Source organism: Myxozyma melibiosi, assembly GCF_037950935.1.
Source record: "Myxozyma melibiosi strain Phaff 52-87 chromosome Unknown BZA70scaffold_1, whole genome shotgun sequence".
Classification (NCBI taxonomy): domain Eukaryota; kingdom Fungi; phylum Ascomycota; class Lipomycetes; order Lipomycetales; family Lipomycetaceae; genus Myxozyma; species Myxozyma melibiosi.
In genome coordinates, this window is record NW_027042915.1 from 2,286,275 (window position 1) to 2,304,676 (window position 18,402).

The 18,402-nt window shown below is 50.6% G+C and overlaps 8 protein-coding genes across 8 annotated transcripts; 6 read left to right on the plus strand and 2 right to left on the minus strand.

Annotated features, from left to right (window-relative positions):
• Nucleotides 1–78: 78 nt before the first annotated feature.
• BZA70DRAFT_235362 (mitochondrial carrier domain-containing protein) lies at nucleotides 79–1,296 on the minus strand (the record flags this gene model as incomplete). The annotated part of the gene is made up of 4 exons (XM_064910338.1): nucleotides 79–750; nucleotides 808–930; nucleotides 1,006–1,052; nucleotides 1,113–1,296. The coding sequence occupies 4 exons, from the start codon at nucleotides 1,294–1,296 to the stop codon at nucleotides 79–81; spliced, it is 1,026 nt and encodes a 341-aa protein (XP_064770987.1).
• A 416-nt stretch (nucleotides 1,297–1,712) lies between these two features.
• BZA70DRAFT_30930 (Tht1-like nuclear fusion protein-domain-containing protein) lies at nucleotides 1,713–3,994 on the minus strand. Its single transcript, XM_064914879.1, has 6 exons — nucleotides 3,400–3,994; nucleotides 3,021–3,334; nucleotides 2,742–2,960; nucleotides 2,315–2,678; nucleotides 2,032–2,254; nucleotides 1,713–1,980 (listed from the first exon to the last, which is right to left on the minus strand). The coding sequence occupies exons 1-6, from the start codon at nucleotides 3,959–3,961 to the stop codon at nucleotides 1,905–1,907; spliced, it is 1,758 nt and encodes a 585-aa protein (XP_064770988.1). The 5' UTR covers nucleotides 3,962–3,994; the 3' UTR covers nucleotides 1,713–1,904.
• A 279-nt stretch (nucleotides 3,995–4,273) lies between these two features.
• On the plus strand, nucleotides 4,274–6,289 carry BZA70DRAFT_30982 (chromate transporter). Its single transcript, XM_064914897.1, has 5 exons — nucleotides 4,274–4,403; nucleotides 4,459–4,594; nucleotides 4,661–4,670; nucleotides 4,740–5,676; nucleotides 5,736–6,289. Exons 1-5 carry the CDS (start codon nucleotides 4,358–4,360, stop codon nucleotides 6,278–6,280), a joined length of 1,674 nt encoding a protein of 557 aa, XP_064770989.1. The 5' UTR covers nucleotides 4,274–4,357; the 3' UTR covers nucleotides 6,281–6,289.
• A 343-nt stretch (nucleotides 6,290–6,632) lies between these two features.
• On the plus strand, nucleotides 6,633–10,484 carry BZA70DRAFT_30961 (uncharacterized protein). Its single transcript, XM_064914890.1, has 3 exons — nucleotides 6,633–8,786; nucleotides 8,840–8,931; nucleotides 8,982–10,484. Exons 1-3 carry the CDS (start codon nucleotides 6,792–6,794, stop codon nucleotides 9,985–9,987), a joined length of 3,093 nt encoding a protein of 1,030 aa, XP_064770990.1. The 5' UTR covers nucleotides 6,633–6,791; the 3' UTR covers nucleotides 9,988–10,484.
• Nucleotides 10,298–12,301, plus strand: BZA70DRAFT_30950 (uncharacterized protein). Its single transcript, XM_064914887.1, has 4 exons — nucleotides 10,298–10,656; nucleotides 10,774–10,834; nucleotides 10,916–11,039; nucleotides 11,099–12,301. The coding sequence occupies exons 1-4, from the start codon at nucleotides 10,607–10,609 to the stop codon at nucleotides 12,133–12,135; spliced, it is 1,272 nt and encodes a 423-aa protein (XP_064770991.1). The 5' UTR covers nucleotides 10,298–10,606; the 3' UTR covers nucleotides 12,136–12,301.
• Nucleotides 12,302–13,228: 927 nt separating this feature from the next.
• On the plus strand, nucleotides 13,229–14,478 carry BZA70DRAFT_272597 (uncharacterized protein). Its single transcript, XM_064911686.1, has one exon. The coding sequence runs from the start codon at nucleotides 13,381–13,383 to the stop codon at nucleotides 14,242–14,244; it is 864 nt and encodes a 287-aa protein (XP_064770992.1). The 5' UTR covers nucleotides 13,229–13,380; the 3' UTR covers nucleotides 14,245–14,478.
• Nucleotides 14,479–14,999: 521 nt separating this feature from the next.
• BZA70DRAFT_235235 (uncharacterized protein) lies at nucleotides 15,000–15,926 on the plus strand (the record flags this gene model as incomplete). The annotated part of the gene is made up of 4 exons (XM_064910331.1): nucleotides 15,000–15,033; nucleotides 15,087–15,481; nucleotides 15,564–15,708; nucleotides 15,778–15,926. The coding sequence occupies 4 exons, from the start codon at nucleotides 15,000–15,002 to the stop codon at nucleotides 15,924–15,926; spliced, it is 723 nt and encodes a 240-aa protein (XP_064770993.1).
• A 653-nt stretch (nucleotides 15,927–16,579) lies between these two features.
• BZA70DRAFT_272601 (short-chain dehydrogenase) lies at nucleotides 16,580–18,123 on the plus strand. Its single transcript, XM_064911687.1, has 8 exons — nucleotides 16,580–16,683; nucleotides 16,737–16,804; nucleotides 16,862–16,982; nucleotides 17,048–17,240; nucleotides 17,305–17,388; nucleotides 17,460–17,604; nucleotides 17,674–17,818; nucleotides 17,888–18,123. The coding sequence occupies exons 2-8, from the start codon at nucleotides 16,759–16,761 to the stop codon at nucleotides 17,925–17,927; spliced, it is 774 nt and encodes a 257-aa protein (XP_064770994.1). The 5' UTR covers nucleotides 16,580–16,683; nucleotides 16,737–16,758; the 3' UTR covers nucleotides 17,928–18,123.
• Nucleotides 18,124–18,402: the final 279 nt, after the last annotated feature.

Below are 18,402 nucleotides of genomic sequence, written 5' to 3' on the forward strand. Positions count from 1 at the left end.
CTACCGCACTTGTTACATTTATTGTTGTTTATTATTACCGAAAAACAATCTTACACAGAAATCCACATTATAAGCAATCTAGTGGCCGCCGGTAGTAGGCAGTCCAACGTAGAGCTTGAACGAGTCGTAGATCAACCACTGCATCGCAGTCAACGTACCAATCATGAAGATACGGACCGGCAACCCGTTCCACAGACCCACGAACCCGATCTTTGAGTATATTCTGCCCACCGCCGCGCCCATCGACTCGCCAGGCAGTCTGTCGGCGTTGATCTTCGAGACCATCACGTCCGAGGGATGCGACACGGCCGCACACAGGATTCCGGCAATGTATCCACCGAGGAACGACACACCGGTCTGCTGCAGCGTCGAGTACTCGCTCTTCGGCTTCGGCAGCGTGTCGTAGATCTTCTCGACCGTTCGCTCGAAGGAGGCAAACTTCAGCATCGTGTAGGGAATCTGTCGGAACCACAGCGGCACCAAGCCCTTGTACAGGCCACCGAAGCCCTCGGTCGCGGTGATCTTGTTCCATCCGTCAAACACAGACGAGGCAAACGGCGGGATAGTGGTCTGCGTGCGCACTTTAATGGCCTCCCACGGGCAGAGCGCGAGGTCGGTGAAGAACTCGGCAGAGGCAGACGCGGCGAGGTAGACCTCTGTTCTGTAGTCGAACGCCAGTCTCTCGCCCACAAGGTCGCTGTATTTCTTCTTGAAGAGCTCGTACAGTCCGTACTTTCCTGCTCCTTGGAACTATAAGTCTCGTGTTAGTACCGTAGCTATTAACTAAAGACCACAGAGAGGACATACAGTGTAACCAATAAACGTGGCACCAACTCCGGTGAACACTCCACCAAAGCCTTCGGATTTGATAATCGTCTTCCATCCTTGCATGTTGCTGCTGTAGATCGTGGGATCAACCTGTCTTCGGCACTATTTCATCACAAGCTCGTCGTCAGCGCCGTCCGATGTCTACAAAAGAGCTCCTTAGAACATATATGATCTTACCTTCACCAGATCAAGAGGTGTGACAGCAGAATGCGTAGGTCCACAGGCTATCAAATCAAGTCAGTCAATCACTCCTCTAACACACAATCCACACGCAGTAGACATACCCAAAGCACCACCGAGCGCGCAGGTCCAGTAGTATTCAGTGCTAAACAGCTCGATCGTCGGCTTCTTCTCTGCAACCGGGAGCGCGCTGTTAGCCCAGAACCCGCTGGACTTCTTCTGGCTCTCGGCCGTCGGTGCTCTCAAACGAGCGTCGATCTCCGCAATCGAGGGGAATAGAGGTGACATTGTTGTATGTAGTAAGTTATAACTCTTGCGAATTGTATTTATAAAACGGAATACAGAGCAAGATGTGCAATGTAAGTAGTCTTCAGAGATGTAGCGATACGCCAGAAGTCGATCAACTCTGTATTTATAAATGGCTGGAGATCCGATTCGCGGATCCGTCTGTTCCGGCACCCACGCTAATTCGCTCAACCCAACCGAGCCAAGTCCTCTGAGATTGCTGAACATCTCCCGTCACCGCCTGATTTCTACGTAAATTGGTGTGTCAACTAATAAAACAATAGCCAGCTCAATCTGCTATTCCCAGCCCTCCATCCGATCGCAAGTCTCTCTTCTTATCCTCCTCGCAGCCAAGCAAATCCGCTCATCTTCTTGTAATTCCTCCCAGCGCCGGGCCGGATTTTGCTCTCACCCGCAGCACTGACGGCGCCGCGTCGTATTGTCGGCGTAGTCGGCCCGGCCCGTCCTCTTTGTGATTGCTGCGCGATGATGTCATTCCTTTAAGCTTATTTGGTGCCATTCCTGCAACTCTTCGTGCACTAAGCTTATCGGAGCTATCTACACTGCAGCTCAAGCCAACTTATGACGATAGCAGAAGATGCGTCCAGCTCCTAGACGTCCGCGCTGAACTCTTCCACATATAGACTCTCTTTCACTTCCTCCTCCGTCAATCGCCGGCCTCTAGAACTTATCATTGAATCAGCAGGTATTCTCCGTTCCTGCTTAGGTCTATCTCACCTTGTCTTCCTATGCATGCTCGTTCTCCAAATCAGGTTCAGCAACAACACAAAGATTGTGATGACGACTGCAAAAAGTGGAACAAGTCTAGGTATATCCGGCCGGAATATGACTGTCGGCTCAACTATATAGTAGCGCCAGCCTAAACCAGATATCTTTCTGATTATGCTGAATATGAATGTCGGCCATAGCAGAAACCCGCAAATGACTACAAGCTGCCCTGCTTCATTCATCATCACCGTTAGCGAACCTAGCAACTGTCACTGTTCTACTGAAAACATACCTGTGAAACTCGAATTATGCCTTCCAATAAACACGAGGATAAACGTGGCAACAACAATAATCGCGCGATCTTGAAATCCATTTCCAAAAAGATCATTCCGCGCCTCTTCGACCGCGAGCCGGAACCGCGCGACTGTCTCCTCAATTTGCTCAAAGTTGCTTCTCATTTGCTCGCTTGCGTTCTTGGCCTCGTCGGATAGCTCAACAATGATACCCTTTGTCGTCTCCTGCAGATCTAGTATCGCATCCGAAAGATTCTCGAAAATATTCTCTGCCTCTTGCATTTCTCCCAGCATGCTACTCTGTAGCTCCGACATACGGCCAACCTTTGCCAGATCGGTCGAAATTAGCTCTCCCAAGCCGAGCTAATCAGCAATCGTCAGTGTACATATTCTGAATGAATGCAGTTTAATGCAGTCTCGACATACCTGCGCCTCATTCAGCGCTAGAGATGCGCCAGCTGCCTCGTTCAGTTTGTTTGATAGATTTGATACTAAATCGCTGAGCAGACCATGGCTTTTACCAATATCCTCAGAAAAGCCAGACAAATCCAAATTGACCTGAGTGACATACTCTTGCTCAGCTTCTCTGGACATCTTCATTAACTCGAGACTTGATCTCGAAGATTCGTGAAGTTCTGTGTAATCCTATTTCAATATGATTAGCGACACGTTCTTCTCGGACAGTACGTGCAGAGCTCAACTTACTTTCTCGAATCGGCTTAGCAAATCTGCAGTAATACCATCAATTCTCGTCAACCTTTCCAGCTCTTTATCCAAAACCAGATCCATCTCTCTTGTCTTCTCGCTCAGTCTGTTGGAAATGTTTGCCGCAAGCATAGAAAAGTACTCATCCAGCGAGCTCAGTCTTTTCTCCACTTCTACAATCGACTGATGCCATGATGCGAGTGCATCAGGCACATTCTTGGCTTCTGAATATATGTCTGCCATCTGACTTTTTAGTATATGCAGCAACTGTGCCTGTATTGCTGTGATGTTTTGATGGAGGCGTATAAACTCCTCTATAGATCGAATAACGTTAGCAACTATATATACCATTCTACCAAGTCAAAGCTCCCAATCTCACCTTTTTCGTAATTTGCTTTTTCAGCTAAGCAAATAGTAGCAATCTCCCTGAAATTCCCACTAAAAGAAGTCCAAAGCTGAGGCGACGCTTTCATCTCTTTCATGCATGCCCGCTGCTCTTTGCTTGCCGTCATGTCTCCCGAGCACGAGAGCGGACGTGAAACATGCGCGGCCGAGAGTTCACAAAGAGTCAGTTTGATTGAAACCACTACTCGCTCTTCTGTCGATATCGTTCCGCACATTGGCAAGATTGAAGACAGCATGTCTCTGAAGCATGAAGGAGGCGGGGAGAGCTCGCATAGCTTCGTGAATATCGGATCGAGATCTCCAGATGGGCTATCAGCGCCGCTCGTGGAGGAGTCGCGTAGATAGCAGTTTGAGTAATATCTAAGACCAGATAGCTCAGCATAGTTCGCTTCATTACTGTAATCCTCGGTAATGAATGTGTCCTCATAACGCGTAGGAGGTGTCGCCCTGAAGTTGAGATGAAATGCTGCAATAAGTTTCGCGTGTATCACAGCAAGCACCAAAGCTAAACGCAAATAGTATGCTATATTGGCCATTTAGAATACAAAGATTCGACACCGAGAGTATTGGGGGTTGAACATGGATCTAAGCGGGGAGTTGCGTAGCTTTTATATACGATGCGGGCATGTTTGGTTTGTGCCACGCCGCGTCTTGCGCACAGTCTGAGAACAAGAGCTTCAATGAACACAAGAAATGCTTCTCTATTTCTAAATGCAGTAAATACACTAAAGCCATCTTGCTACCATTGCTTTTAGCAATCTAGCAGGCGTCTTCTGCACTGCCAGAATTGGGAATAAAATGCAAAATCGCCGAGGCCATAGAAAGTGCGGCTTATGGCACCTGATACTTTAAAAATAACGCCTTTTTTTCACATTATTCGCTCGTTTGCTGTCTGCTTTCCTGGTTTCTTCAGAAAATAGTATACGAAAGATATGCAGGAGAATTTGAGGGCCCGTTCCATAGCGGGCGATTCAGAAGGTAGGTGAACTGTGGTCAGGATCAAGATCTGCAGTACTAATGAGTCATGGCTTAGCTCCATCACGGATTTCTCGAGCTCGACTATTGAACCTCTCGAATTTGGGATCAGCTGGCCTGCGCGAGCAAATAATAGATGTTACTAAAACGCAATGGCATATGGGAATATCGTCTTTTGGTGGTCCAGTGGTGCAGTGAGTGCCGCATCTTTGCGTTCTGTTGTGGTTGCAGGCTTAATACTGATCCTGGTTATGATCTAGATTCGAAAATGTGACGATCCCTACCTACACTTCCTGTCAAGACACGGTTGAGCCTGTTAACTAACATAATGACTTGCAGTTCAATAGAATTTTTGTCGAGAAATACGAATGGCTGAGTGACTCCACATACCAAGAACTCTTTGCCCTCGCGCAAGCTCTACCTGGCTCGGCGTCCACCAAATTGCTATTCATCATCACACTTTTACACACCTCCCTACTGCCCGCAATTCTCTCGTTTCTGTACTGGTCACTGCCAGGTGCTATTGCAATGTTCATCCTTGCGGCGGGAGTGGGTCAGATCGGAGACAGCCTACCAGAACCCGTGTACGCTCTGTTGAGCGGTCTCAACGCGGCGATCGTCGGAGTTATCTTGGTCGCTGGCATCAGTCTCTCCAACAAAGCAATCACAGACAAGCTGAGCATGGTTTTGATTTTTTTGGGAGGAGGCGCTGGGATCTGCTATACAGCTCTTTGGTATTTCCCCGTCCTGATGACTATCGGTGGCTTCATTGCTTTGATCTACGACATGCGTTTTATCCAGCGATGGTGGACTAGAGGTTCTCTGAAAGTGCAGAAGCGACTACGGGGACGAGGAGACTCTGAAGAGCGTGAAGATAGACACAGGGAATCTATTGAACTGAGAGACCTTGAAGACGACAGTGTTTGGCTCCCGGAATCGTATCGTGAAGCGCAAACGGGAAGTGCAAAGATCAACCCATCGAGAGACCATAGCGCAGCTGCATCTAAGCGTGTGCGCCAGGGTATGCAGTCGTCAAGTACACCCGAACTGCCGATATCTGAGCCAGAAGCCTCCGGAAGTGGCGGAGTCGACGCTAGCAATATCCGCTCAGTCCCTACGCCGCAGCCGGAAGAGGAGGAAAAGAAGTACCCCGTGTGGTTGGGCGTGGGAATAGTAGTCGCGTTCCTGGCATCTTTTATTGCTGTTATGGTTGTTCGAGCGACGACGAATAACTTGCCTGTTACTTTCCAGCTTTTTGCAAACTTGTACCTTGCCGGTGAGTTTACCAGACATCTCTTACTGATCTCCATGAATTCAGCTAACAACAAATCGCAGGAACCATTATCTTTGGAGGTGGTCCAGTAGTCATTCCTCTTTTGCGAGAGTACATTGTAGCCGAAGGTTGGGTGACATCCCGAGATTTCATCATCGGTCTTGCCCTGATCCAGGCCTTCCCCGGTCCAAATTTCAATTTTGCCGTCTATCTGGGAGCTTTGACATACCACAACCACGGTTCATCGCTCATCGGAGGCGCTATTGTTTCTTTCATTGCTATGTACGCTCCTGGAATGCTGGTAGCCGGGGGAATGTTTACGTTCTGGAATAAGCTCCGCCGGTACCCTCTTGTTCTAAGTGTTCTCCGCGGAGTCAACGCTTCGGCAGTGGGTCTGATCTGGACTGCTATTTATCGTATCTGGGAATCAGGATATCTCTCACAGAAATGGCAGGACGGCATCAGCTTGGGTAATGATCCTTGGTGGGTAGTCTGTGCCGCTGTCGCGTTTCTCGGCGGCCGGGGATATAACGTGCCTGCGCCGATATCGATCTTCATCGGCGGTATTATGGGACTATGTTGGTATGCGGTTGTCAGCAAAGAGTAAGAATTTATATAGTGTATTTTAGTGGGATCTGTATATAGCGAAATTTTGGATTTTTGGCTTGTATAGAAGACGGAAATTTCCGCATTCAAGGGAGACGGGACGTAGATGGAGATGTAGATGAGTAGGCTGATCTGCCAATTCTGTCTCCGTGACTGCCTTCGCCGGCGATTTGTTTGTAATTACTGATAACATAGACTCACGGCAAATCTCTCACTCAATCGACTACATCACTCTTCAGTCTTCTATACAATCTCGCCTGGTCTGCAATCCTTTCCACGCCCGCTATAAATCAACGCGTGATCACGTGCGCGACGCTGAGCAGAGTTTATCTATGCGTCATCAACGAGAACCCAAATATTTGGATTTTCTGACTCTCCATGTTCGCCGGACTGCTGATCACTTTGTATATCACTGCAGTCGTTAACAAAGTGAGAACTTGCTCGCAGAAGATGGGCAAGCTGCATATCTACTGTGATTAGCTGGCTTTGATTGGTTCTGCATAAAGTCTGGAATGGTGAAGCGTTCGGGGAGAGGTCCTGCGACCGATAACTCATCTCCAGCGCCGGCGACGGCAATAGCGAGATCCCGTGCGTCTGGTCAGCGGCAGCGGCGTGATACTGTATCACCATCGGGACCATCACTATTACTTTCTAAACGGGTGCTGCCTTCAGCTAACAGGCAGGAACTCGAGACAGAGGATGTGTATGATGTACTTTCGGTGGCTAGCAATTCACCTTCGGCGATCTCGATTTCATCGGGAGGTGATGCTGAGCAAGAGATTTCTGGCACAGTATCTGCCTCCGCGTCTCAGCCAAGGAAGAGAAACGGCGGCGTCGCAAAAAGTCGGGCGCCAACTACCGCTAATTCGCGGTCGGCGCCGTCGTCCAACGGAGCGCTGGAATTAACAAGAAAGAGAAAAGTCCCGACGGCTTATGCACAAATGTTGAACGAAATAGTCGGCGACGAAGTTAGTGATGACGAAGACGATGTCGACGATACGCTACCTCGAGGCCGCAAACGACCATCCCATCCAGCCTCCACTGCTCGTTCTCCCAATCGCAAGACACCGAAGATCAAAACCGATACACCGGGGTGGGGACCTAAAGGAAAAGGCAAAGCCAGAGAATCAGCGATAGAGATAGATTCTGATTCGGGATCGGCCGGGGATAGCGCGCAAGGGCCGAGACTGATGGCGCCGATATCGAGTGAAAGCGCTGCCTATCTGGCGAGCTCGTTTGCCGGAATGTCAGACGATGATTCTGATGATGAGAAGGATGGAACAGGGAATGAAGCACATGCGTCTAGCTCGAATAACAAGAGCGGCCAATCTGGATCTGCCGAAGACGATGATATGGACGATGGCGATGACTCGGACGATGATATGGAGTGGGAGAATGTGGAAATCGATGTCCCCCCTCTTGATTCCGCAGCGCCAGCGTCAGAGGAACCAGCACAAGAGATCAAAGCTGTCGAGTTTACGATTGGTGAAACGACACCGACGAGATCTAAACGAAAGAAACCGACAATCACAAAAGAAGATCGCGAGCAGAGGATGCTGACGCATATGCTCCACCTCGTGTGTTTGATCTGCCATGGGTCTACCAGGAGCCGCTGGTGCAATGATGCCTCGGTGAAGGATACGGTCTCCAAATTTGTGCCTGATGGTATAGAGGACGAACTAAAACCAGACCCAACCCTCCCCGTCACTCAGCGAACTCGCAAGTTCTTGGATGGCTTACGGCACTTGATGGAATTCTGGAACCGGAGGTACCACATCGTCTACAAAGGAATTCGCAAAAGGACGTACGAGGAGCTTGAGAACATCAAGAAGGAGAAAGGAAACGAGCCAGCGCTGGAGCTGAGTGACTTTCGGCGCTCGCTCGCACGTTTAGAAGGCTCTCGCGATCTCGGAGCACAGGGATTTTGCGCTCTCTTACGGGCATTCAGGGTCCGTACCCGGTTGGTGTTTTCTCTTCAGCCACTTCCGTTTACGTTTTCGACGAAGAGTGCTCAGACGAAGGCGAGCCGCGCATCTAAAGCTATAAGGATGGACCTGAACGATGAGCGCAGTAGTGATTTCGACAGCGAGTCGTCGGTGCCAAAGAGACCGCCTGTCCGACTTCGGAAGCCACGACTTGGCACGCCGACGTTGACATACACCACTAATGACTATGAGTCTTCTCAATTTGACGAGGCGCCGTATCCTGTGTTTTGGGTGGAAGCCTGGGACGAGGCGGGGCTGCAATGGGTATCCGTAGATCCCATGGTGCTCAAGTTGGTCGAGATTCCTCGCTCGAAGAGTAAATTCGAGCCTCCGCAGTCCGAGGCAAGGAATGTGCTGTCGTATGCGATCGCGTTTGATCAGGCTGGGCATGCAAAGGACGTAACGCGTCGGTATGCGCAGTACTACAATGCAAAGACTCGCAAGTTGAGGATCACGAACGAGCCGAGTGGGCAGATATGGTTTGATCAGATGCTGAGATGCTTTCAGACTGATTATCTAACGGTATGTATTTTTTTTTGGTTCATGATGCGACATGTGCTAATATCTGTTTGCAGAGTATCGATCAGATGGAAGACGCAGCTTTGCTCAAAAAGGAGCTTTCAGAAGATATACCAAACAACATCCAGGATTTCAGAGGGCACCCAGTGTAAGTCTACTCGTACATAGCATCATGCGAATGAGTACTAACAGCATTAGTTATGTCCTCGAGCGCCATCTTCACAAGAACGAGATTATCCATCCAAAAGTAGCGTGTGGCACGATCGCTGTCGGGCGCAGCAAAAACAGCGAGACAGAGCCGATCTATCGCCGCCGCGATGTGCAGACGCTACGGTCCGCGATGCAATGGTACAAGATCGGACGGGTGGTGAAAGTAGGCGAGCAGCCGCTGAAACACACAAAGAAGCGAACGCTGCCAAAGTCGCGGTCGGCGATGCTCGACAGCGACTATGAAGACGGGGCGGGAGAGGAGGAGGACGAGGAGGTCGCGCTGTATGCGCACATCCAGACGGACATTTATGTGCCGCCTCCTGTTTTGAATGGGAAGATTCCTCGGAACGATTACGGCAACTTGGACGTGTTTGTGCCGTCGATGGTGCCTAAAGGAGCGGTTCATCTGCGCCAGCGGGGGATTGCTAATGCCGTCAAGGTACTTGAGATCGACTACGCGGACGCGGTGGGAGGCTTTGATTTTCAGAACCGCAAGGCAACGCCGCGGTTGGACGGTATCGTTGTAGCGGAAGAGTACGAGGAAGCGGTAATGGCTGTCTACAGAGCGCAGCAGGAACAGTTGGAGTTTGAAGCAGATCAGAAGAAGCTCAACCTGGCTCTGGAAAGATGGCGCAGGTATCTCAAAGCTCTACGGATCAAAGAACGACTTGCGCATAACCCGGGTTTCAAGGACCTGCATCAGAAGGAGAAAGAACAAGCTGAAGAGAACGAAGCTAAGGGCAGAGAACAGGTGGGCGAAGAAGTCGCGCCGAATGAGCCGAACGAGGAGCGGGACACTATTCCAGACAACGGCGATGACGACTCCGATGGAGGCGGATTCATTGCTGATGATACAGATCAGAGAGCAGAAGATGACGACGACGACGGCGGCGGAGGGTTTATTGCAGGCGACGATGCCGAGGACGACGGCGGCTTTGCGCCCGATATGGATGACTACGATTTTGACGAAGGAGACGAAGGGCTGTACGATTGAGCAGGTTTATAAAGTTTTTTTACTCTTTGCTATTCTTTTCTGAGAAGCATTGTCGAGGTGACAATAGGACACCGCGAAGCATTGTGGCGTCTGGATAGGTTTGTGAGTAGTCGTGGATTGTATGTAGATCGAGACCGAGAGGTGCCGAGGAAGACCGCCTCAGACACCGCCGCGACAGAGCAGCGGTCGCCACCTGCGACGACAACACCGCTGCGGACCCACACATGACATGTCTCGTGTCTTCATTGAATTAACCAAGAATTCTACAACAGCAACTCCGGACAACCCGGAACAAGGCAGAGCAGAAGTCGGTGAAATCCACGTGCCGCTGCGAGCCGGATAGCTTGGCTGGGGTTAGGGGTCAGGATTGCGGTTGGCGGCAGCGTCCCCGCCACCTCCCGGAGACCGTGACGTCTACGGCGAGGACTTATTAGAAGATAGAATTCCATTACGTTCAGCAAGCCTCAGAATTGTCGTCGAGCCAGCGTTTGTGTACAGGAAGCCCAGTCTGCTACGTTTGATTAGTTTCTGTGCTTTTATCAGCTTGTTCCGCTCGTTGAATTATTTCTTTGCGTTTAATTGCTAGTCTGATAGACCTTCAGTCTTCCTCTATTTCGTCATGGTGGGAATCAACAGTCCGATCCCAAGTAGCTTGAAGAGCGAGTGCAAGTATGTCTCTGTCGATTTGCTTGTTGATGCTAGAGTGCAGCACTATGTGTTTGGTGTTTGTGGTCGTTGGCGCTTCTGTGGTCGCTGATAGTGTGCAATGCTGACCTCTATGCGTAGGAAATCCGCAAGGATTCTGTCGTCGTTCATTAAGCCTAACCAGGTCCTTGGTATGGATGTGGTATGTCTCGCAGATGCTTTGGTTCTTTTTCTATATTTGGATGAACAGGGTGATGTGGTGATGCTAATCTGCTGTTCGTAGGTCATCCCTCCCTCGGTTCTCGCGCACGCCAAGGGCCTTGCTATCATCACTGTGCTTAAGGCCGGCTTCCTGTTCTCTGGCCGTGCTGGTTCAGGCATTGTCATTGCCAGATTACCCGATGGCGGTAGGTTTTCGCATCAAAAGCCTTACTAGATAGCATTGGACAATACTAACGATTAATAGGCTGGTCTGCCCCATCTGCGATCGTGACGGCGGGCGCCGGTGTCGGTGGGCAGATCGGCGCCGAGCTGACCGATTTCGTGATGATTTTGAACACGCGGGCAGCAGTCGAGTCGTTCGCCCAGCTCGGCTCGATTACGTTGGGCGGTAACATTTCCGTTGCCGCCGGCCCTATCGGTCGAAACGCAGAGGCCGGTGGCACTGCCTCGCTCAAGTCTGTCGCGGCCGTGTTTTCGTACTCAAAGACGCGAGGTCTTTTCGCCGGCGTCTCGCTCGAGGGCTCCGCCCTTCTCGAGCGCCGTGATGCTAACCGCAAGTTCTACGGCGGAAACGTGACTGCGAAGCAGCTTTTGGCTGGCACGATCGAGGCCCCACCTGCGGCCGACCCACTGATGCGCGTGTTGGACTCGCGGATATTCCGCGGAAACTTCCAGTCCGTGTTTGATGATGATATATACAACGACATTCCGTCGTACGATGATGACGACGATTCCTCGATCGATTCGGGTGAGAGACGATACGGATCGACGCGATCGCGCAGCGATAGTCGTGCAAATCCCCGGTACGCGGATGATTACGACGATGACTATGACGACGAGGACGACGAATACGCGCGGACACGGCGGCAACAACAACGCCGTAGTGGAGGCGGCGGCAGCAGTGGCAGCTCAGGCCGGGCGTCGAGATGGCAAGACGATGTATACGACCGCGAAAGCTCAGGCAGCGGAGGACGTCGCAATTTCGAGTCGACGTACAGCGACCGGCCGCATCGCCCGACGGCGCCGAAGCCGGACTATGGCGGCGGCGATAGTGGGCGCCGGATCAGGAGCGACAGCGGTGCCGAGCGGCCCGCGAGACCTCGTGGAATCCAAGCGGTTGCGTTGTATACGTTTGAGGGCGAGCAGGGCGGCGATTTGAACTTCCGCAAGGGAGATATGATTACGATCACGAAGAAGAGCGATTCCAAGGACGATTGGTGGACTGGACGTCGGAATGGAAAGGAGGGTATTTTCCCTGCGAATTATGTAGAGCTAGTTTAGATGTGGTTGTGACTCCATTTATGTGGTTATTTCGTGTTTGAATCTGTCTCCTCTTTCTATTGTGTTGTTCTGATGTTTGTTTTTTTGATTACATTAAATTATTGCGTTTGATACTTGCAAAGTGGACGTCCGTGAATCTGTTTTATTAATTGGATATCGAGTCGAAGATGTGACGATAGACAGTTTAGTTGTAAGACAGGACAGGGTGGGCAGCAGCAGCAATCACTGAAGCCTGCACTGTCTTGCTGTTTCTGTTGTGTATTAGTGTACGGGTTGCAATGCCATTCCAATTATCCTAGTCTACTGCGTTGAGTTAAGTTGAATTAAGGAGATGTGCGCAGTATTTAGGCTGAAAGCGAGTAACAACACACAGGGTCGTCTGAGCAACGGCGCAGGTAGGAGGCGCGCCGCGTTTAAGCGAGTGGAGCACAGCAGCAGCACAGAGCAGGGCAGAGGAGAGAAAAGGGACCTTTTAAGTACAAAGAGGCTTAGATCCACATTCTTTGCATTCTCCACCTCCCCGCAGCTTTAAGGCCGAGAAGCAGTAGCGGGCAGTGCAGGCAGCATCATGCAGCAGCAGACAAGGGTCCAGTCCACCGGAATGGACCAGCGACCAATGACCTGCGCCTGCGTCTCCAGCTCGGTCCTCTCGGCTGCAGCGCCCTGCTCTAGACAAAATTAGCAGCGAAACAGAGAAGACGCACGTGCGTTGATAATTCTTGTTCGTTGTGGGCGACCAGGTCCAGGTTGGTGGCGACGGGGTCGGCGAAGTCAAATGCTTAAAAAGAAGAGGAAAAAGAATAAAGAAAACCCTGCCCTTTGTTTACGTTGGGTTTGTTTATTTACACTCGCCATGTACAAATACACCCCCGATCCTGCTCTTATCTCTCCTATTTCATTTGAGAAACAAGAAATAATGAAATCCCACAGCAAATTCGTGCACAGCTGCTTCTATTAGGCACCTGCTCTGGCCCGGGCGCGGCGGGCGACGACGAGGGCGAAAACCGAAAGCCGATGGCAGAAGCGGCCCGGCTGACAGCTTCCGTCACGCGCGCCTGACTCGAGCGCAAGCTTGATCTGGGCTGCCAGATTTGGAAATGTTTTCGAGTCCCTGAGCAAAAAACGTAAATAAATACTCTCTCTCTTCACCTCCTCCTTCTCTCTCCTCTGTCCTCTCTCTGCTTCTTCTCTCTGCTTCTCTCTCTGCTTCTCACCTCTCTCTTCTCACATTCCCACACACATAAAATGGCCGCAATCATCCAGGTTGACCCCTCCACCATCCCGTTCCTTGACATCTGCAAGGAGACCCCCGCCCCGGCCCGCCCCGCTAAGCGCAACATCCTCGACTCCTTCCGCCTCGACGGCAAGGTCGCCGTCGTCACCGGTGGCGCCCGCGGTCTGGGCTACTCCATGGCTGAGGGCCTCTGCGGCGCCGGTCTCGCCGGTCTCGCCATCATCGACGTCCAGAGTGATCTCGGCGACAAGGCCTGCGAGCAAATCATAAACGAGTTCGGCATCAAGGCCTGCTTTTACCGTCTTGACGTCCGCGACGAGGACGCCGTCCAGGACACCATGGACGCCATCGTCCGTGAGTTTGGCAAGATCGATATCCTGCTCTGCTCGGCCGGCGTTGCCGACCTCGTCCACGCTGAGGACTACTCGCCGGCCAAGTTCCGCCGCGTCATCGACATCAACCTCAACGGCACCTTCATCTGCGCCCAGGCCGCCGGTAAGCACATGATCGCTGCCGGCAACGGCGGATCCATCATCTTCATCGGCTCCATGTCGGCCTCGATCGTCAACTGGCCGCAGCCGCAGTCTGCCTACAACGCGTCGAAGGCCGCTGTCGTCCACCTCATGAAGTCTCTCTCCGCCGAGTGGGCCCAGCACCGCATCCGTTGCAACGCCATCTCTCCGGGATACATGGACACTCCTCTCAACGTTCCCTACGAGGACGCTCTCTTCAGCGAGTGGAAGGGCCGCACCCCCATGGGTCGTCTCGGCCAGCCCGAGGAGCTTGCCGGTGCCGCACTCTGGCTTGCGTCCGACGCCAGCTCGTTCTGCACCGGTACTGATGTCCGCATCGACGGTGGCTACACTGCTTTGTAAACCCTCTCATGGTTTTTTCGGTTCGGTGTTTATGATTGTTTTAGAGGATTGGAATCCATGGTTTTATTAAGGCTGCTCGCTCTTCATTGTTTTGTTTTTGTTCTAGTTTTTAGTTTGTTTTTCTGTTTTTTTTTCGTCAGGGCTGGTTCTTGCTACGGGTTATTGGCATATATCATGTATGGTAGTGACAAGGAAGTCACGTAATTAACGAATATATTTATTCTCATTACATTATCTGTTATCGCCACGTCAACTCTGGTGCACACTCGCGGTGGCGAAGATCAACTAGCTACCAGTCACTGTTCTACGCGCACGGCCGCCTTCGCCGTTCATCTACCAACCCACTGCACTGATCTGAAACGACCGCTGCGTGATTTGCATTTCGGCCTTTGTCTGATAGCGGCAAAAAGAAGAGCACAGGTGGCGTTTGAGATGGCAGCCCTGTGAGCTGATTAAAGTATAATCGGAAAAAAGTAAAAAAAAGAAAAATAAAAATAAAAAAGGCTTAGCTGACTCAAAGGCCGCTAGCCGACTTTTGATCAGATAAGATCAAACCTTAATTGATCTCTGACAGGCGCGCGGCTTTGTGTTACGATCTGCGGGGTTTTGTACCCTCGGTGATCCGGCCGGTCTCACCCTCAGCTGAGGGGCTCGTGGTTGGGTCTTTATCGAACGTGTGCGTACAGTCTGGGATTCTCCGAGTTTACGTCTCTCCCGATAGCTAATACTCGGCGAATCAATCAGTTATATTCACAATGCCTGTTGTTATTGTCACTGGTGCCTCGAGAGGTATTGTGTTTCTGTTTCTTATTTCAATTGGGCGCGATCTGACTCGTGACTAGGCATGGGTGCGGCCATGGCCCGCAAGTTGCTCTCTGCTCCTATCTCCGCCAAGGTCGTCCTGGTCGCCAGAACCGAAGAGCCCTTGAAGGCCTTTGCGACCGAGTTCCCCGACCAGGTCGCCTACATCTCCGGTGATCTGTCCAAGGACGAGATCAACATCGCTGCCGTCAAGCTTGCAATCGACAAGTTCGGCGCGCTCGACGGTATCGTCTTCAACGCGGCCGTTTTGGATCCGATCGCTGCTGTTGCAAAGGCCGACGCGGCCGAGTGGAAGAAGCTGTATGATATTAACTTCTTCTCGATGCTGCCGGCTTTGAAGGAGGCTATTCCCCATCTTAAGGCTTCTAAGGGAAAAGTCATCTTCATCTCCTCCGGAGCGGCTCACCACTACTTTGTAAGAACCGCTTGCCCTGTGTTGCTGAACAGTTAAGACAATCAGCAATTGATATTCAGCCAGTCTAACTTTGTTTGCATAGTACGGATGGGGTGCCTATGGATCCTCCAAGGCTGCTACTGACCACTTGGCTGCTACCCTTGCTGCTGAGGAGCCCGATATCTTCACCTTCTCTCTCGACCCCGGTGTCATGGACACCAACATGCAGGTCGCCCTGCGCGAGGCTCGTACGTCCAATCACCACTGCACATTTCTTCTTTATGTTCGACTGCAATCTAACAATGTTATCACTGCAGATGGCCCTGAGATGAAGCCTAGCGAGCACGAACGTTTCTTGAACCTCAAGACCGACAACGCTCTCTCGCCTCCTTCGCTCCCCGGCGGCGTTGCCATCAACCTCTTGATGAAAGCTCCCATGGATCTGAGTGGAAAGACGCTAAGGTGAGCCGCTGATTGAGAAGCAACTTGTGGATCTGTGTCGCTGCTAACCTGCTTTGTTTCTTTTGGTATAGATTCACGGATGAGAAGCTCGCTGAGTATGTTGATAAATAAGTGCGATGCATAGATATAGGCCGTTGATGTGCTTAGCAATTGTCTTTTGGTCTCGTAGCTAATGTCTTCGGGTCGTCGTCGGATTTAATAAATATATCATGATTTGATGCACAAGCTGAGTACATGCTTGATGTGATAGCAAGATGCCTGCCGGCCAGATACATTTTTTATCTCTGACAGATAAACAAATGCATAGTGATTTGTGCTGGAGAGCTCGACACTGCTATATCAGACCCCGCTCGAGTCCTGAGTTAGATCCGAAGAGGGCTATAAAATCCGTACCGAAATTTGAAATTTTCCCCACCACTTTTGATCCCTCGCGCACAATAACCGCCCTCGAGCGAATTTACCCACTTCAAACAATATGTGATAGGCATTCTGTTCTCAGTAATTGTAATCAAATGAATTGTAGAAGCTCTTGAACAAATACAGACAAGAAATCATAAGGTTTAAGTGTCGGGACATTTTGTCGGAAATTGGATAAGAGAGTAGGGCTCAAGCTTCAGGCGTAGGGCTTATCTTCAGACATCGAATTTCCATTCTGCCTTGCATATTCTCACATACAGCAGCATACGATCTTCACTCCCCAGCAGGATATATAAGAGTAAGTGAGGAACTTCTAGCAGAACTGTTTGACATTGAGGAGTCTTGTGAGTACTGTTGTGGACGCCGAGGGTTGCTAATCGCTTATCGGTTTTAACAGATCTAATTAACACACATCAACAATGGCTCCATCTGCTCCCGTTTACATCGTCACCGGCGCCTCAAGAGGTACACTGAAGAATTTCACAGTCTGCTACAGATTGGAATGCTAATAAGGATGTCTAGGCCTTGGAAAGAACACTGCCGAGCTTCTGCTCGCCGCTCCTACTTCTGCCAACATCGTCGCCGTCGCTAGAACCGAGGCCAGCCTTTCAGAGCTCGCCAGCAAATATCCCGGCCAGGTGGAGTACGTACCAGACTGAGTTATTGTGCTGACTTTTACTTGAGCTGTGTTGCTAATTATTGTGGCAGGACTGTCTGCGGAGACCTTTCGGACTACAGCACCGGCGTGAAGGCCGTCGAGGCCGCTATCGCAAAGTTCGGCAAGCTCGACGGAATTGTCTTCAACGCTGCTGTTATTGCTCCTGTTGCTACTGTTGGCACTGTTGACATTGACGAGTTCAAGAAGTTGTTTGATATCAATTACTTCTCGAGTCTGGTGACCGTAAGTGCGAGCGTATTTTCTCACATCTATGAAGACAGCGCTGACACTGACGATGATCCTGTAGATGAAAGCCGCTCTCCCTCATCTTAAGAAGACAAAGGGACACGTCGTTTTTGTTTCGTCGATTGCCTCCCACGAAGCGCACTACGTACGTATATTCCAGAGCACCACGCGGTAGCCGCATTCATCGTTCTCCATACTAACGTGGTTCTTCTACAGTACGGATGGGAAGCTTACGGTGCCTCCAAGGCATGCGTTGACCATCTCGCTGCTACCCTTGCTGTTGAGGAGCCCGAGCTTTTCTTTGTCTCGATTGATCCCGGTGTCATGGACTCTGACATGCAGAAGGAGATCCGCGAGAAGCGTGAGTTCAAGTCCACTAAAAGTTCAATTAGACCTCTCTTTTGAAACCCAGCTGACATATGATCTATAGACGGATCCAAGATGAAGGAGGATCACATCGAGTACCTGATGAAGGTCAAGGAGACCGGATCGATTCTCTCGACCGCTGGTCCCGCCAACGTGATCTCGACTCTTGTGGTCAAGGGACCTCTGGAGCTTAACGGCCAATACCATGTGTATGTGTCTTATTTTTTATAATTCTTTGCAATCGTTTGTGAGCGAGTACTAACTAAACATCAATATAGGTTTGATTCTGAGGTCTTGAGCCCATACTTGAAGGCGTAAGCCGCTGCTTGGCTGTTAATCGAGTGATATGTGCCTGATATAGTATAGAAGATAATAATGCCAACCCACATACCAGACCAATCTAACTGCTGTAGTAATTGTGAGTAAATTCAGGTATTACCCTAACAAGTAATGTAAACTGTCGTCAAAGTCCCAAGCAAATATGCATAAATCAGCAAATGTTATCCACTTACGGCATAAACACAGCAAAAGATGGCGATTGGAAGCCACCTAGCGAGCCACAAAGTGAATGTGTGAGCGAGTTAAATAGGCCACTTCCGCGCCCCGCCTTGTCTTCTAAGACTCACCACTTCCCCCACCACCGTCCAGCTACGAGAATATTGCTTCATCTCGCACTGGATTGCCTGTCTTCTCTGCTTGTTATTAACCAGGTATGTTCCTCCTTGTCAGTTGTGATCCAGGGCAGCTGCGCGCACGCACGCACGCAAGCAACAGTGACGCACGCGCTCGATTC